At 39.2% G+C, this 13782-nt stretch overlaps 1 protein-coding gene across 4 annotated transcripts in view; it reads left to right on the top strand.

Annotated features, from left to right (window-relative positions):
* Positions 1 to 13782, top strand: part of SLC25A26 (solute carrier family 25 member 26) — a 127407-nt gene that overhangs the window by 85433 nt on the left and 28192 nt on the right. For 3 of the 4 annotated variants that reach the window (XM_040628588.1, XM_040628587.1, XM_008703119.2), the window contains one exon: positions 10967 to 11011. The exons of the other annotated variant lie outside the window; for it this stretch is intronic. In XM_040628588.1, coding sequence (XP_040484522.1) covers positions 10967 to 11011 — 45 coding nt within the window. The remainder of the gene's footprint in view (positions 1 to 10966; positions 11012 to 13782) is intronic. 4 annotated transcript variants of the gene reach the window in all.

Raw genomic sequence — 13782 nt, 5'->3', positions numbered from 1 at the left:
GTTTATGACAGTCATTTATCTGATGCCCTAAACTCCACCCAAAGTTACTCTTCTGGAAGCATGGCTTCTCTTTAATTGTACAAAGTAGATGATTTATAGTTCTCACCATGTGGGCTTGAATGCTGTTTTCTGTTAGGAGTGAATAAGAGTTCATTGGAGGTACATTTGGGGGTACATTTATAGAGTGGCCATGCAAAGCTTTTATTTCCTGGGATGTGTATATGCATATTTATCTGGCTTTTGACTTAACTGACTAATAGATGAAATTAATGGGATCTGTGTTTGTATTTTATCTTTTTAGCATCTGATTGGTACTCACTTTTTTTCCCCTTACTGATCAGCTCTCAGCACATTGCTCTAACAAATATTTGTAAATCTATAATGGTAGAAGGAAAGAGTATTCGTTTGAACAATGATCCAGAAACGCTGGACTCGACTCTAATTCTGCCACCAGCCTTATTGCCTACCGTCTCTTCCGTTCCTTTGCTTTTCCTCCATTCACTAATGGGATAAGTAGTCACTGAGCGCTCTGTTCTGCCAAGCACTGGGTTGCAGTGCGGAGTAAAGCAGACGCCTCTCCCTTCCCGCCCTTAGCAAGCTACTATCCTCTTCTCTTCGGTTCTGCAGCCCCTCCTCTCTTCTGACCATTTTGTAAACAGGCTGCTGCTCAGCCTCCTTGTTGTCATTTTATGTTCTTGGGGCTGCTTTCAAATATGCTTTTACTAGCGCTGCATTATTCTGGGGAGGCGGGAGTGGGGGAGTGTCCTGAGAGAGGAAGGTAGGTCAGTGGGGGGGAGGCAGCAAGGGAGCAAGTGAGCCACCCACATGGCCTAACCACTATGCAAACCTCTTTTTATTTTTTTATGATTCTTCTCAGGTTGTAATTCTGCATAAGTGCCCAAAAGATATTGCTCTTGGCTGGTCTTTTAAATTTTACCTATTTATTTTATTTGTTTTTTTTTAGAGTTTGGGAAACCATCAATTAGAACATCTTTATTACCAAAAAACAGATTGCTTCGGATATGGGGAAGACCTGGGTAAATAAGCGTGTGCCTCAGCTAACAAGGACAGTTGGTAGAATAATAAAATAATCTGCCTTCTGCTGTAGGACTGCTTGAGGGGTTGATTACAACTTTTCCTCACCCCCATTTTTCGCGTTCCTAGTAGAGCTAAGCCGTGCTGGCTGAAAGGGCAGGATGGAGTCATAGGCGGGAAAGCCGACTGACTATACATGCGAACGCCGGTCTCAGCTGCAGAAAAAATCTGAAGAACAACCTGATTATGTTTTGTAAGGGATTAAAGTTGCATGCAAATTCCCACCGAAAACATCTGTTTCCTGACCCCGTGCCAGAGTTTAACATCTTGACAGGAATTCTGGTTGTGAAATTTCGAGTCTCAAGCACCTCCCTCAGCTACTCTCCGGCTGTTTTCTTAGAAGGCTTAAATCAGCACGGCTTAACATATTGGAAATGACTCTGTGACTGAAAAGGAGCGTCTTCATTTGCTTCTTATACACCAGAAGAGTTCAGGTTTCATTAGCAAAAATCAGACTAATTGCTGAGTGATCATTGTAGGAATTGTGGAGCGATTCGCACGGTTCATTAAAGAAGCTAATGAAAATAAATGCATCACTGAAGGAATCCGTATGTATGTGTATGTGTGTATATTTATATAAAGATAGATTTTTTTAACTTGCACTAAATGGAAAATTTTTAAAAGCATTTCTAACTTGATTCTTGAGAATCCCAACTGACAAAAATAGTTCCTCTTTTTAGGTAGGGCACAACTTCTGTCTACTTGTGACCTCATAGTTACATTCTGCTTAGTCATACACACATCGGTAATTCTTGATACCATAATCCCACCACGTAAACAACGTTTACAGACCTCTGGAAGCAGGATTCAATCTTTATGCAAGTGTTGAACATTTGCAAGGAGTCAGTGTGGAATGGTGTGTTAGAATCACTTGCAGTGTAGAAGCCAGTGTGATTTTATGATTTTTTTCATTTTGATGGATTTAGTAAATTAAACTTGATACCTTAAAGATGATTTCTTTCTGTTCTGAGAGACCTGGATATTAACCCTGGGCATTTTTAAGGACGATTGTGCTAATGAAGGGTTAATGTTGGGCCTTCATCTTCTAAGCCCGCTGTTGTAAGTTTGTTCAGAAATAATATATTTGTAAATAATATATTTGTAAATAATATATTTATAATTCTGTGTCTAGAATCTGCTATGTATTAGAAATATTAAATAAACAAAAATAGTGTTTTATGAGAAAAAATTAGAAATAAATCACCAGGGGATAAATATTATGAAATACTATGCATTGGTCAGAAATGACAGATCTATTTTAATGAACATGGCAATATCTCCGTGATACTGTTTAGAAGAAAATCAAATTTTAGAACTCTGTATACTAATGTTTAATGAAAAAACCCAAACCAAAATGAAGTATGTTGGGATAAATGAGAAGATACATCTCAAATGTTAACTTTTGTTAAAAGGAGGTAGGGAAGCTCACTTTGACCTTGTGTTTTAGGCTTCTATGTATGAATTTTAAGAATGAGAATGTAATCATGCTTTACCCATACACATTTTTTGTTATGGGAAAATTAAAACATACACAAGGTAAATGGAATAGTACAATGAAGCCTAAGTCCCCATCTCCGGGCTTCCACAGGTATCAGCATTCTACCATTTTTACTCATCTGTATCACTTTACTTGGATGACAGTCATATTTTTTATAGTATATTTGTAGATTAAATTTGTATCCATTGAAATGTACAAATGATAGATGTATACTTTTGAAGGATGAATATACTCATGTAACCCACATCACTGTTATGATATTGAGTATTTCCATACCCCAGAATGTTCTCTAGTATTCCATCCCAGTCAGTCTTCCCACCTGGGATGGTTTTGCCTTTTCTTAGAACTTTATGTAAAAACAGCCACACAGTATGATCTCTTTTTATGTCTGACTTCCTTTGCTGAGCATGACATGTGTGAGGAACATTAACGTCATAGCAAGTGTCAATAGTTTTTTCCACTTTATTGCCAGTACTCTACTGTATGACTGTATGACACTCTCTGTAGCCTTTCTCTTGTTGATGGACAGTAACTATTGTGCTGAAAGCTGTGCTGACATTCATGACAGTTTAATTGTGGACATATACTGTCATTGCTCTTGGATAAATACCTAGGCATGGAATTTCTTTTTTTTTTTTTTTTTGAAGATTTTATTTATTTATTCGACAGAGATAGAGACAGCCAGTGAGAGAGGGAACACAAGCAGGGGGAGTGGGAGAGGAAGAAGCAGGCTCATAGTGGAAGAGCCTGATGTGGGGCTCGATCCCAGAACGCCGGGATCACGCCCTGAGCCGAAGGCAGACGCTTAACCGCTGTGCCACCCAGGCGCCCCTAGGCATGGAATTTCTGGATCAAACGATAACGTGGCAAATCCCTTTTGGAAGTGATTGTCCTATTTTAAGTTCCTACCAGCAACACAGAGTTGTGATTGCTGCACATCCTTACCCTTATATGGTTTTGTTGGTCTTTCTGATTTCAAGCTATTAGCAGTTGTACAGTGGCTTGTCAATGTGTACTTTTTGAAGAATAGTTTTTAAACAGTGCTAAAATAGTCAAAACATAACACTTGCCACTTCAACCACATTAAGTGTATACTTCAGTATCACTCCCAAGCTGATGCAACTGTCACCATTACCTGGTCCCAAGATGTTTGCATCACCCCAGACAGAAACTCTGTTCTCCTTGAGTAAGAACTCCCCACTGCCCTCTCCCGCCAGCCCCTGGTAACCCCTAATCTCGTTTCTGTCTCTCTGAATTTGCCTATTTTAGGTATTTCATATAAGTGGAATGATACATTATTTGTCCTTTTGTGTCTGGCTTATTTCACCTTGTATGATGTTTTCATGGTTCACCCATGTTGTCACCTTTGTCAGAATTTCAGTCCTTTTTATGGCACAATAATGCTCCATCGTGGGGCTAACACCCATTTTTTTTTTTTTTTCGGTTTATTTGTTGATGGACACTTGGATTTGGTTTGGTTATAGTGAATGATGCCGCGGTGAAGACTGGTGTACAAGCACCTGTTTGAGGACCTGTGTTCAGTAATTTGGGCTGTATACCTGGGAACAGAATGCTGCGTCGTATGGTAATTCCGTGTTGAGCTTTTTCGGGAACCACCAACCTTTTTTTCTCAGTGTGTTTTAATTGGCATTTCCCTGATGACTAACGATGTTGAATACCTTTTCATGTGCTTATGTTAGCAATTTATGTATATATTTCTTTGTGAAGTGCTTGTGCAAGTCTTCTGTGCATTTTAAAAATTGAATTCCCCCCCCCTTTTAGTTAATAAGGTTTGAAAGTTCCTTGTATATTCTGAATAGAAGTTGTCAGATACGTTTTGTGAATATTTTCTTTCAGTCTGTGGCTTGCCTTTTCATTAATAGTGCCTTTAAAAAGTTTTTAAAAAGTTTAATTTGGTAAAATACATGAACATTTATCATCTTAAACATTTTTAGGTATACAGTTCAGTTGCGTGAAGTATTTTCACACTGTTGTGCAACCGAGCTCCAACACTCCTTTCATCTTGCAGAACTGAAACTGTGCACTTATGAAATAAGAACTCTCCATCTCCCTCTTCTCCCTGTCTCCTGGCAACCACCATCCTACTTTCTGTTTTGATGGATTCCACTACTCTAGTTTCTTCACATCAGTGGAATCAGACAGTATTTGTCTTTTTGTGACTGGCTTATTTCACTTAGTATAATGTCCCCAAGGTTCATCCGTTCTGTAGCATTTGTCAGAATCTCCTTCTTTTTAAGGCTCATATTTGTACACACACGCACACACACGTCTTATCTGTTCATTGATGGACACTTAGCTTACTTCCACCTTTTGGTTATTGTGAATTATGCTGCTGTGAACTTGAACATACAGATACTTCTCTGAGACCTTAGTGTCAGTCTTTTTGGGTATATACCCAGTAGTGGCATTGCTGGATCATACATACTTCTGTTTTTAATTTTTTGAGGAACTGCTGTGTTGTCTTCCAAATGGCTGCATCGTTGCACCTTCGCACCAACAGCGCGCAAACGTTTCAAATCTCCATATCCTTGTCCGTACTTGTTCCTTTCTTGTGTTTTTTCAGTTTTTTGGTAATGTCCTACTGAATTTGAGGTGATATTTCACCGTGGTTTTGATTTGCATTTCTCTAATGATTAGTAATATGGAACATCTTTTCATATGGTTGTGGGCTATTTGTATATCTTCTCATGAGAAATGTCTACTCAAATCCTTTGCCCATTTAAAAAATTAGGTTTTTGTTGATGTTGAGCGATCAGAGTTTTTTAAAAAATATATTCTGGATCTTTTTTTTTTTTTCCAGATTTTATTTATTTATTTAGGGAAGGGGGTGCAAGCAGGGGGTGGGGGCAGAGGGAGAGGGAGAGAGAGAGAGAGAGAATCTCAAGCCGACTCCCACTGAGTGTGGAGCCTGATGTGGGACTTGATCTCACAACCCTGAGATCATGACCAGAGCCAAAAATCAAGAGTTGGATGCTTAACCCACTGAGCTACCCAGGTGCCTCATTTGGTCACTTTTAGTACCTTGGTCCTGTGAGTCTTCGGTTAACTTTTTTCCTAAATTGAATTTTAATTCACCTTTAAGCAGATTTTTTTAAACATTTGTTTTTCATAATTTGCTGCTAGTAATTAGGAATTTTATTGATTTTTTTGGCATATTGATTCCTTAAGATTCTTTAGAATTTTCAGCATGACTAATCATGTCATTTGTGAATAAGGACAGCTTCTTTCCAATTTCTGTGCTTTTTGTTTCCTTTTGTTGTCGTTTCTTTCCTTTTCTTTCTTTTCTTTCCTTTTCTTTCTTTCTTTCTTTCTCTTCTTCTTTTTTTTTTTTTTTCTGGGTTGCACTGACTAGCACCTGCAGTGTAGTGTTGAATAGCAGTGAGAACAGATACCTTTGCCTTGATGATCTTAAGAGGAAATCATTCAGTCTTTCACCCTGAAGAACGGTGTTAGCTATATGTATTTTTTAGGAGTCCTTTATCAGATCGAGGAAGTTATCTTGTGTTCTTATCTTGATGAGATTTTTTTTTTTTATCATTAGTAGCATCAAATATATATACTTTTCACTTTGTAAAAACAGTGGAACTTGTTTTTAGGACTTCAGAAATGTAGTGGACCATGGACTAATTTGACATTGCTGTTATCTTCGCTACCTAATGGTGCTTTGTGACTGGCACACTCACGTGTACCTTGATACCCTGAGAGTACCTTCCACCCAGACGCTATTACTGTGATGATTCTGTAGAATGCGGAGAAAGAAAATGTAATCATTACCTTCAGTGCTCACATTTATTAAAGACTTGCTGTGCCTAGCACACGGAATTAGTGATTGGTGATATCCTCAGAACTCCTGGCCGAGTTCTAGAAGATTTGCCTAAGAGTCAAATCACTTACACAACGTTTCCTTTTCTGTATTAGATTTTGATACTCTTTTGTCCCTTTTGTGCTTTTTTTGGAAAGATATTTTAGGACTTGTTAATCTCTCTTCTGAACCTAAGGAATAATTCAGTGTAAATTTTTCCAACTTTTAGGTTAATTTCCTTTGTTAGGTAGATGTTCTGTTCTCTGCGTACAGTACATATAAATGGATTATGGTTGTTCAATTGAAAAATCAGTGTATATTGACTGTTGGAATTCTTTTCTGTCCTGTCAAATGCTAGCAGACCAGCTTTGAATGGCTCTCACTTTTTTTGTTTAATTTAAATTTTGGAACAGTAGTCACTTGGGGGGCACAAGGTTCTTAGGTCTTCAACTTGATTTGTCCTTTGTTACCACGGGGTTGAAAGGGAAAAGGCACAGTGATTTCAGAGGAGAACGGCTTTGTTACCGATGCAACACTAAAGTGGAAAACCCTAAATCAGTCACAGAAATGTGGACACTGTAATGCAACAAAAAGGAGATGTCTCTGTGGGTCACTTGTAGGGTCTCTTGAAAATTGGAATGGGCTGGTTCTTGGACCCAGTGGGATATCCATGCAGGCCTACCAATCCCATGCTGTACTGCAAACCCTTTCTAATTTGAGGTCTTAGCAAAAAGTTTCCAGGTTTTTTTTTGTTCTTGTCTTATTGCTAGAGAGTTTTGGGTTATTTCTGCCAAGGTACAATAGGTTTTACAGCTTTTAAAACACACTTTCTTGTTCTTACGCTTCCTAGAGCATTCATGGTAGTATTGTGTTCACTGCGGCTTCTGATCAAGTCTTATTTTTAAAGTGTTGATACTCTAATGTGATTTGTCCATTGAAAAATAGAATTTTATGGATAAATAATACCTTAGAAATCATATCTTTATATCCCCTTGGTTTGTTATAAATCACTTCATTATATTTTAAGGACCATAAGGTTATGGATACTTGTTTTAAGATCACTGGGTTAAAAGCATTGATTGGCTTCAAGTGATGAGTCTGGTCCAATAGTTAATGAGAGGTAGAGCATGTTCATAATGTAATTTTGTAAATTCTTTATTTCATTAGTTTGCCCAACACTCATTCCCCCTCTCACCACACCTATATTTAATTTTTATCTGCTTCGCATGGAATTCTCACATGCACTCTTGTACGGCATTACTGCTATGTTTATTACTAAGTGGAATCCATGTTGAATTTTCGCAGGTTTTTCCCCCTCTGCATCTGCCTCTTTGATGGTAGCTGGGTTTACTGCTGCTCACTTATTAGTGCTCTGGGTCGTAACAACCTTATTCAAACAAAACGTCTTAAATGGAGGCATTAAAAAGGTCGCAACAGTGAGCCATTTTGTAACTTTTGGTGCAATAAAAGGAGTATGTTGTGTTCTGGAATATAAGACCTCTGAGTGCAGCTATTCATTTTCTTCATCTATAAAACATTTTAGAATAACAGCTTACATCTGTTTGGGGTTTAAAATTCCACGTTTTGAAGAAACATCACTGTTATGTAACTCCAAACCAGACATGGGGCGGGAGCTAGCTCTTTGACAGGCCCATGTTCTGGAGAAGTTGGGAGAAGTGTTTGTTTTAGCTGTGGAGCCATATTTGCTGGCAGTACTCCTTCCACATGTGTGGAACACATTTTCATTATTGTTTCTTCATCTTGTAAATGACAAAAAGCATTCAATAGGATTTTGACTTGAAGAATATTTGAAAAATTTTTACACATCAGGAGTTTATCTTATGAGGGATATTTCACTACCAGAAACCAGAAATAAATTTAATTATTTTAAGCATTTGTAGTGCATTTAATTAACTTAGACTGTCAGTTAATCCCGTTTTAGAGAGTAAAGTTGGGATTTACTGTCGGCTCACTTTTTAAGATAAATACCCCATGGAATAGTTTGGCCATTCCAACTGTGTGATTTTTAAATTACTTCTTTAAATTTGAAGGAACAGTTTAATGAATAGCTTTTAATAGAGGAAAATGGGCAAAATGTTCATGTACAGAACTCAAAATCTAATACTATTAAGTACTAAAAAAGTGCAGATAACATACAATGAAGTTTTATAGGTTATTTATATTTACTTATGTTTTTATTTTTTAAGATTTATTTATTTATTTGAGAGAGAAAGAGAGCAAGTGCATGCCACTAGGGGTGGGGCAGGGGTGGTGGGGCAGTGGAAAAGGGAGAGAGAGAATCTCAAGCACATTCCCTGCTGAGTGTGGAGCCTGATGCGGGGCTGGATCCCAGGCCCCTGAGATCCTGACCTGAGGTGAAACCAAAAGTCGGATGCTTCACCGACTATGCCACCCAGGCGCCTCAGGTTATTTTAATCAAGAAGTAAAGAATGTTACCATGGACCATTACATGAAGTTATAAGGCCCTTTTTAATCATATAAATATGAAATATTTACATTCTTGTTAAAATGCGATAAATTTACATCTGGGAGGGGAGAGTACAAAGAAGACAATGAAAGTCATCTATAATCCTAGTACCTGTTAGTCTTCTTGGGTATTTTATTACATACTGTACGTTGTTTTTTTGAAATTTAGAGAACCTTTTAGAAAACTATAATACAGTCAGTTTGGAGGGTTTAGATAGTTAATTTAATTGAACTTTAGTTTCAGAATGGACTTTTTGTCCGAAGCTTTCACATTTGGGTGACAAAAACACTAAACTAAATTTCTCTCCTGTTGTGGAATTTGCATACAGGGTGGGGTGCTGCCTACTGTGAGGACAGCAAACTTCTCTGAGATTCTACTTTGTCAGCCTAAACTAGACTATCGTCACTGATTGTTTTTCTCTTACTGCCATTTCCTGCCTGAAGGGAAGACAGATTTTTCTTCTCTGTCACTCTCAAACTCAGGACCATCATTCGCTGTAGCAGAGTGAGACAGATGATGCTAGACTTTTAATTTGTGATTCAGTGTAGATACTTCAGAAGTAATTTAGTGCCCTTGATTCATGTGAAGGTAAATACCATGAATGCCTTCGAAATCGTGGCCTCTGGCGCACACGCACACCATATTCATTGAAGAATACATCCGAAGTCCGTATTCTACTCTTCCCGGCAGCCGAGCTGAATACAGAGAACGAGGCCGGGCCTGCTCCGAGCAGCATCGCCCCAGTGTAGCCCTTTTGGCCAGTGACTGGATGTCACAGAGGCGAGTGGGTGGCGTTGACTGGAGTTCAGGTATTTTTGTCTTAGGAAATAGGAAGGTGTGGTTCTGTTTTCAAATTTTAGAAGATGTCATGGAAAGCAAATAGATTGTACTGGGGGTGAGTTTATGTTCAGATAAATGCACTTAGATGTCTTCTAGGTAGAGGAGTGGACAGGGCTCTGGCGTCAGGTTGTCCGGCCTTCCCAGGGTGTCTTTAGTCCAGTTATACAGCGTCCCTGCCCCTCTTCTGCATCTGTAGCCTGGGGACAGGACTCATACCTCACTGTCGCACAGGGTTGTTGAGAGGGACGAAGTAAAGCTCTGGAAGTACTCATCGGCACAGTGCCTGAGACAGGAGACGCGCTCCGTAATTCTAGCTCTTCCTGTGAACCAGCTGACCGCAAGTACTCTGCCCTGAGTGTGCGGATTGTCCTCAGCGTCCCATTGGGCTACTGCGGATGACTCCTCTCTTGGCTTACCCTGGGGACCAGCCGGCCCTCAGGCCCCCTTGTGCTCTTGCACTCCTTTCCCACCACCACATGGCTCTTCCATTCTCTGTCCCCTCCTCTTGTAAGTGGCTCTGTGTCTCCTCTTTTCTCTTTCCTGCCTGCTGCATCCCTCCCGTGCCTCCCTTGTATGTCCTTTCCTTACTCCTCCCTGGCTCCCCCTCTCCTGCCCTCTCCTCCTCTCTGTCCTTTCCTCCCTCTCTGCTCCTTCTTTTTTCCCTTTTCATTCCTTTGCTCTCCCTTCTCTTCTTTCCTTCCCTTCCCCTCCTCCTCTCCCTCTTCCTGCTCCCCCCACTGTCTCCTCCTCCCCCACACTTAATCCTTCTCCCTTCCTCTCCCCCTTCATCTCCCTCCTTCTCCCTGTTTCTGTTTTAAACTCTAACACTTGGCCTGCTAAGGAGTAGACAGCTCTAGCTCTTCAGAAAAATGTCAAGTCTTTAAAGTCTTTATTGCTTGTGATAGGAAATATTTATTTTGTCATTTCGGTAGCCAGATCTCTGTATTGTGCTTCTCTTTCTGTTTCAAAAGGGTTTCACACCATCATTTTATGTCCCTTGGGCTCAGAAAGTTAGTAGAACTCTACAGGCAGTTGTGGCTTAACTTTTTTTTTTTAATTGAAAACTATGTCTACCGTATGTATAAATTTAATGTTAGCTTTATTATATACATAAAGTCAAAATGAACTAAGATTTCTCAATAATAATTATAGGTTCATGATAGTAATCCTAGGCATACTCTGGTCTTTTCTGCCTAGTTTATTTTATTTTTTTTCTTTTCAGATTCCTTTCTCATTGGTCCAGTTTCCCTTGTGGGAGTCCTTAAAAGTAAGTTTTCCAGTCTTCATGTAAAATTTCTCTCTGATTATCACACATGCCCACCATTTTCCATGTGGATTAGCAGAATATAATATTGACTGACAGTTTAAAAACTCAAAATTGTTGATAGTTAAAAATATTTTCTGCATGTGATTTACATGCCAGTTCAGTCTTTTTAAACTTGTTCTGATATCCGTGGTACTGGAAACTAAGCACGGCAGGCATGACTGAAGTCCACAGATGTTAAGGAAAAGCTTTGTTTTACTTTCTTCTCTCCTGAAACTCTTTTTCTTCCTGGTTGAGTTTTATTTCATTCTGTGAGTGTGTATAGTGGTTAAGGAATAACAATGTGTGTGACTGGAAAGCAACCCCCAGTGTTTGTGGACCTGCACTTGGCTGAGCCCTCCCCCACCCACATGTAGTGGCTGGCAGCGGAGGGAGCTTACCGTCCCTTCCTTCGTGTCTGCTGCTCACCCCAGCCAGGCGTGGGAGTCCCCAGGGGGGAACAGAGTGTGATGACTTGTGAGTCAGCCTCAGGGAAGGTCACTCGTGTGTTTCAAAACAAATAATTAAATGAATTTTTAAAAGCCTGTCTTTAAAACATGATGAAATGTTTTCTTTTTTTTAAGTCTTCTGGGGCAGTGGTTTTGAAAACGGTGGGTCATGGTATAGATCGTGTGGGTATTTGACAGCATTTTAAAGACTAATACAAAAAGAAGTAGTAGAGAGCATCTTACGTGGTAAGGATAGGCCTTATTTTGTAAAACCTGAGTGTTGCTTGTGCACGTACACACACGTCTCTGTGCTGGGTTGTGACATAACGTGTGTGTTGTTGTGCGTGATGATCAGAAGAATCTGAAAACCCTTGTCCAAGTGAAAATGGTTTAAAAAGGACCAAACTGTAAAATGGCAAAGTACCCAGGTAGGCATTTGATAATACAAAAAGTAATTACTCCCGTAATTGTATGGAATTAGTAATCAAGGCCTGGTCATACAAAATGCTTTTTGAAAAGAAAAAAAAAAAAGGACTCCGAGGTTATATGCTAAGGATAGTAAGATGAGACAAGACATTACTCATAAAAATGAAACGCTGGAATATTCCATGTCGACAAATGTTTCTTCCAAGTGATCTGATTTTAAGTAGCACAGCTTATTTTATACACAGACTTTGCATGTAGTTTCTTTGGTCTGTCATTGTTTTTGTTTTCACCATTTTCTTCATGGTGCATGGTGAGAGTGGATTTCTTGGGCAGTGTTTCTGGGCATGATGTAACAGCTCTCCAATGAGAAGGTCACATTCCATGAGCATAACAGCTTTTCTTTTCTGTGTGTGACCAAAGGACAATGGAGCCAACAGCTGTTCAGCAAACAAGACTCACTTTATTAGTGTCTCAATAACCCGCATTCACGCAGCTTCTGCACACTCGCTAACATCCTTACACCCCATCTTTGCATAGGAATGTTTTGAGGCCTGAAGAGGGAAAAAGCATGAGGTTTGTTTCTTTTCAGCATTAAGGACATTTGTAGTATTCTAGCTAGTTAAGAAATGTGTAGAATTTTTCAGAGTGGTCACAGATCATAATATTACACTTTAACAGTTGTCTTTGAGCAATGCTAAAATGCTGTAGCTTTTTTTTTTTTTTTTTAAGTCAGGTGTGTTGAGTAATTTTGATACAGGAACATTCACCCTTTGTGAATGTTCGTTTTTTTGAGTTTTGACAAATGTTTATGACTACCACCATTACCAAAATACAGAATATTTACAGTTTTCCCTTTTCCAGAATATCATAGAAATCATACATCATACAGCATTTTGTGCCTGGCTTATTTCACTTAATATGCTTTTGAGATTCATTCATATTTTTGCCTGTACCAGGAGTTTGTTCCTTTTGGTCACTGAGTAGTATCCCATTGTATGGAGGTACTGCTGTTTGTTTGTCCCTTCCCTAGTTGATATACATTTGAGTTTCCAGTTTTTCATGGTTATGAATAAAGCTGCTATAAATTTGCATGTACGTATTTGTATGGGGACATATGTTTTTGTTTCTCTTGGGTAGGTACCTGGGAGTGAGGTCATAGGGAAAGTATAAGTTTAATAAGTTGAATAAGTTGAACTGTCATACTGTTTTCCAAAGTGGTTGTGCCCCTTTGCAGCGTGTACGAGAGTTCCGGTTGCTCTGCTGCCCTGTCACCATTTGTTATATCATTAGATTACAGAAATGTTGTTAGCCATTCTAATAGTTGTGTACAGGTATCTGATTGTGGTTTTAATTTGCAGTTCTCTCACGGCTCAGCAATGCTGAGCATCTTTTCACATAGGAGTAATTTGTTTGAACATCTAAATGTGAACTCACAGTGCTTTGTAGAAGTAGACCGTTTTGGCCACCTCTTTTATTTTTGTGTTTATGATTTTATCCATTCAAGTTTGCTTTTGCAGCCACGGAGAGATTGTAATATAAAGAAGAACGTCTCCATTATGTTTATGTGAAGATAGTACTTAGATTTTTCCCTGCAAGGACTTGAGCAGGTTGCATACACATTGTGCTGCGAGGGCGGGGGGAGCCTGGACACACTGGCCGCTGTCCTCTGTAACTTACTCTGCCTACAATTAAAGGTATTACCTTTTTCTAAAATCGCTTCCTCCTGCCGCCTCTGTTTCTGTTAACCATACTACTAACCTGACCCAGTGGGTCTCAAGCCTCGATGATCATCTCATGATCTCTTTCTCTCTGTCCATATCACATCACTCACCAAGTTTTGGTGGACTCTGATGTTTTGGA

This window comes from Ursus maritimus, unplaced genomic scaffold (assembly GCF_017311325.1).
Source record: "Ursus maritimus isolate PB19 unplaced genomic scaffold, ASM1731132v1 scaffold_14, whole genome shotgun sequence".
NCBI lineage: Eukaryota > Metazoa > Chordata > Mammalia > Carnivora > Ursidae > Ursus > Ursus maritimus.
The sequence above is the reverse complement of the archived record's forward strand: the minus strand, read 5'-3'. Positions and strand labels throughout refer to the sequence as shown.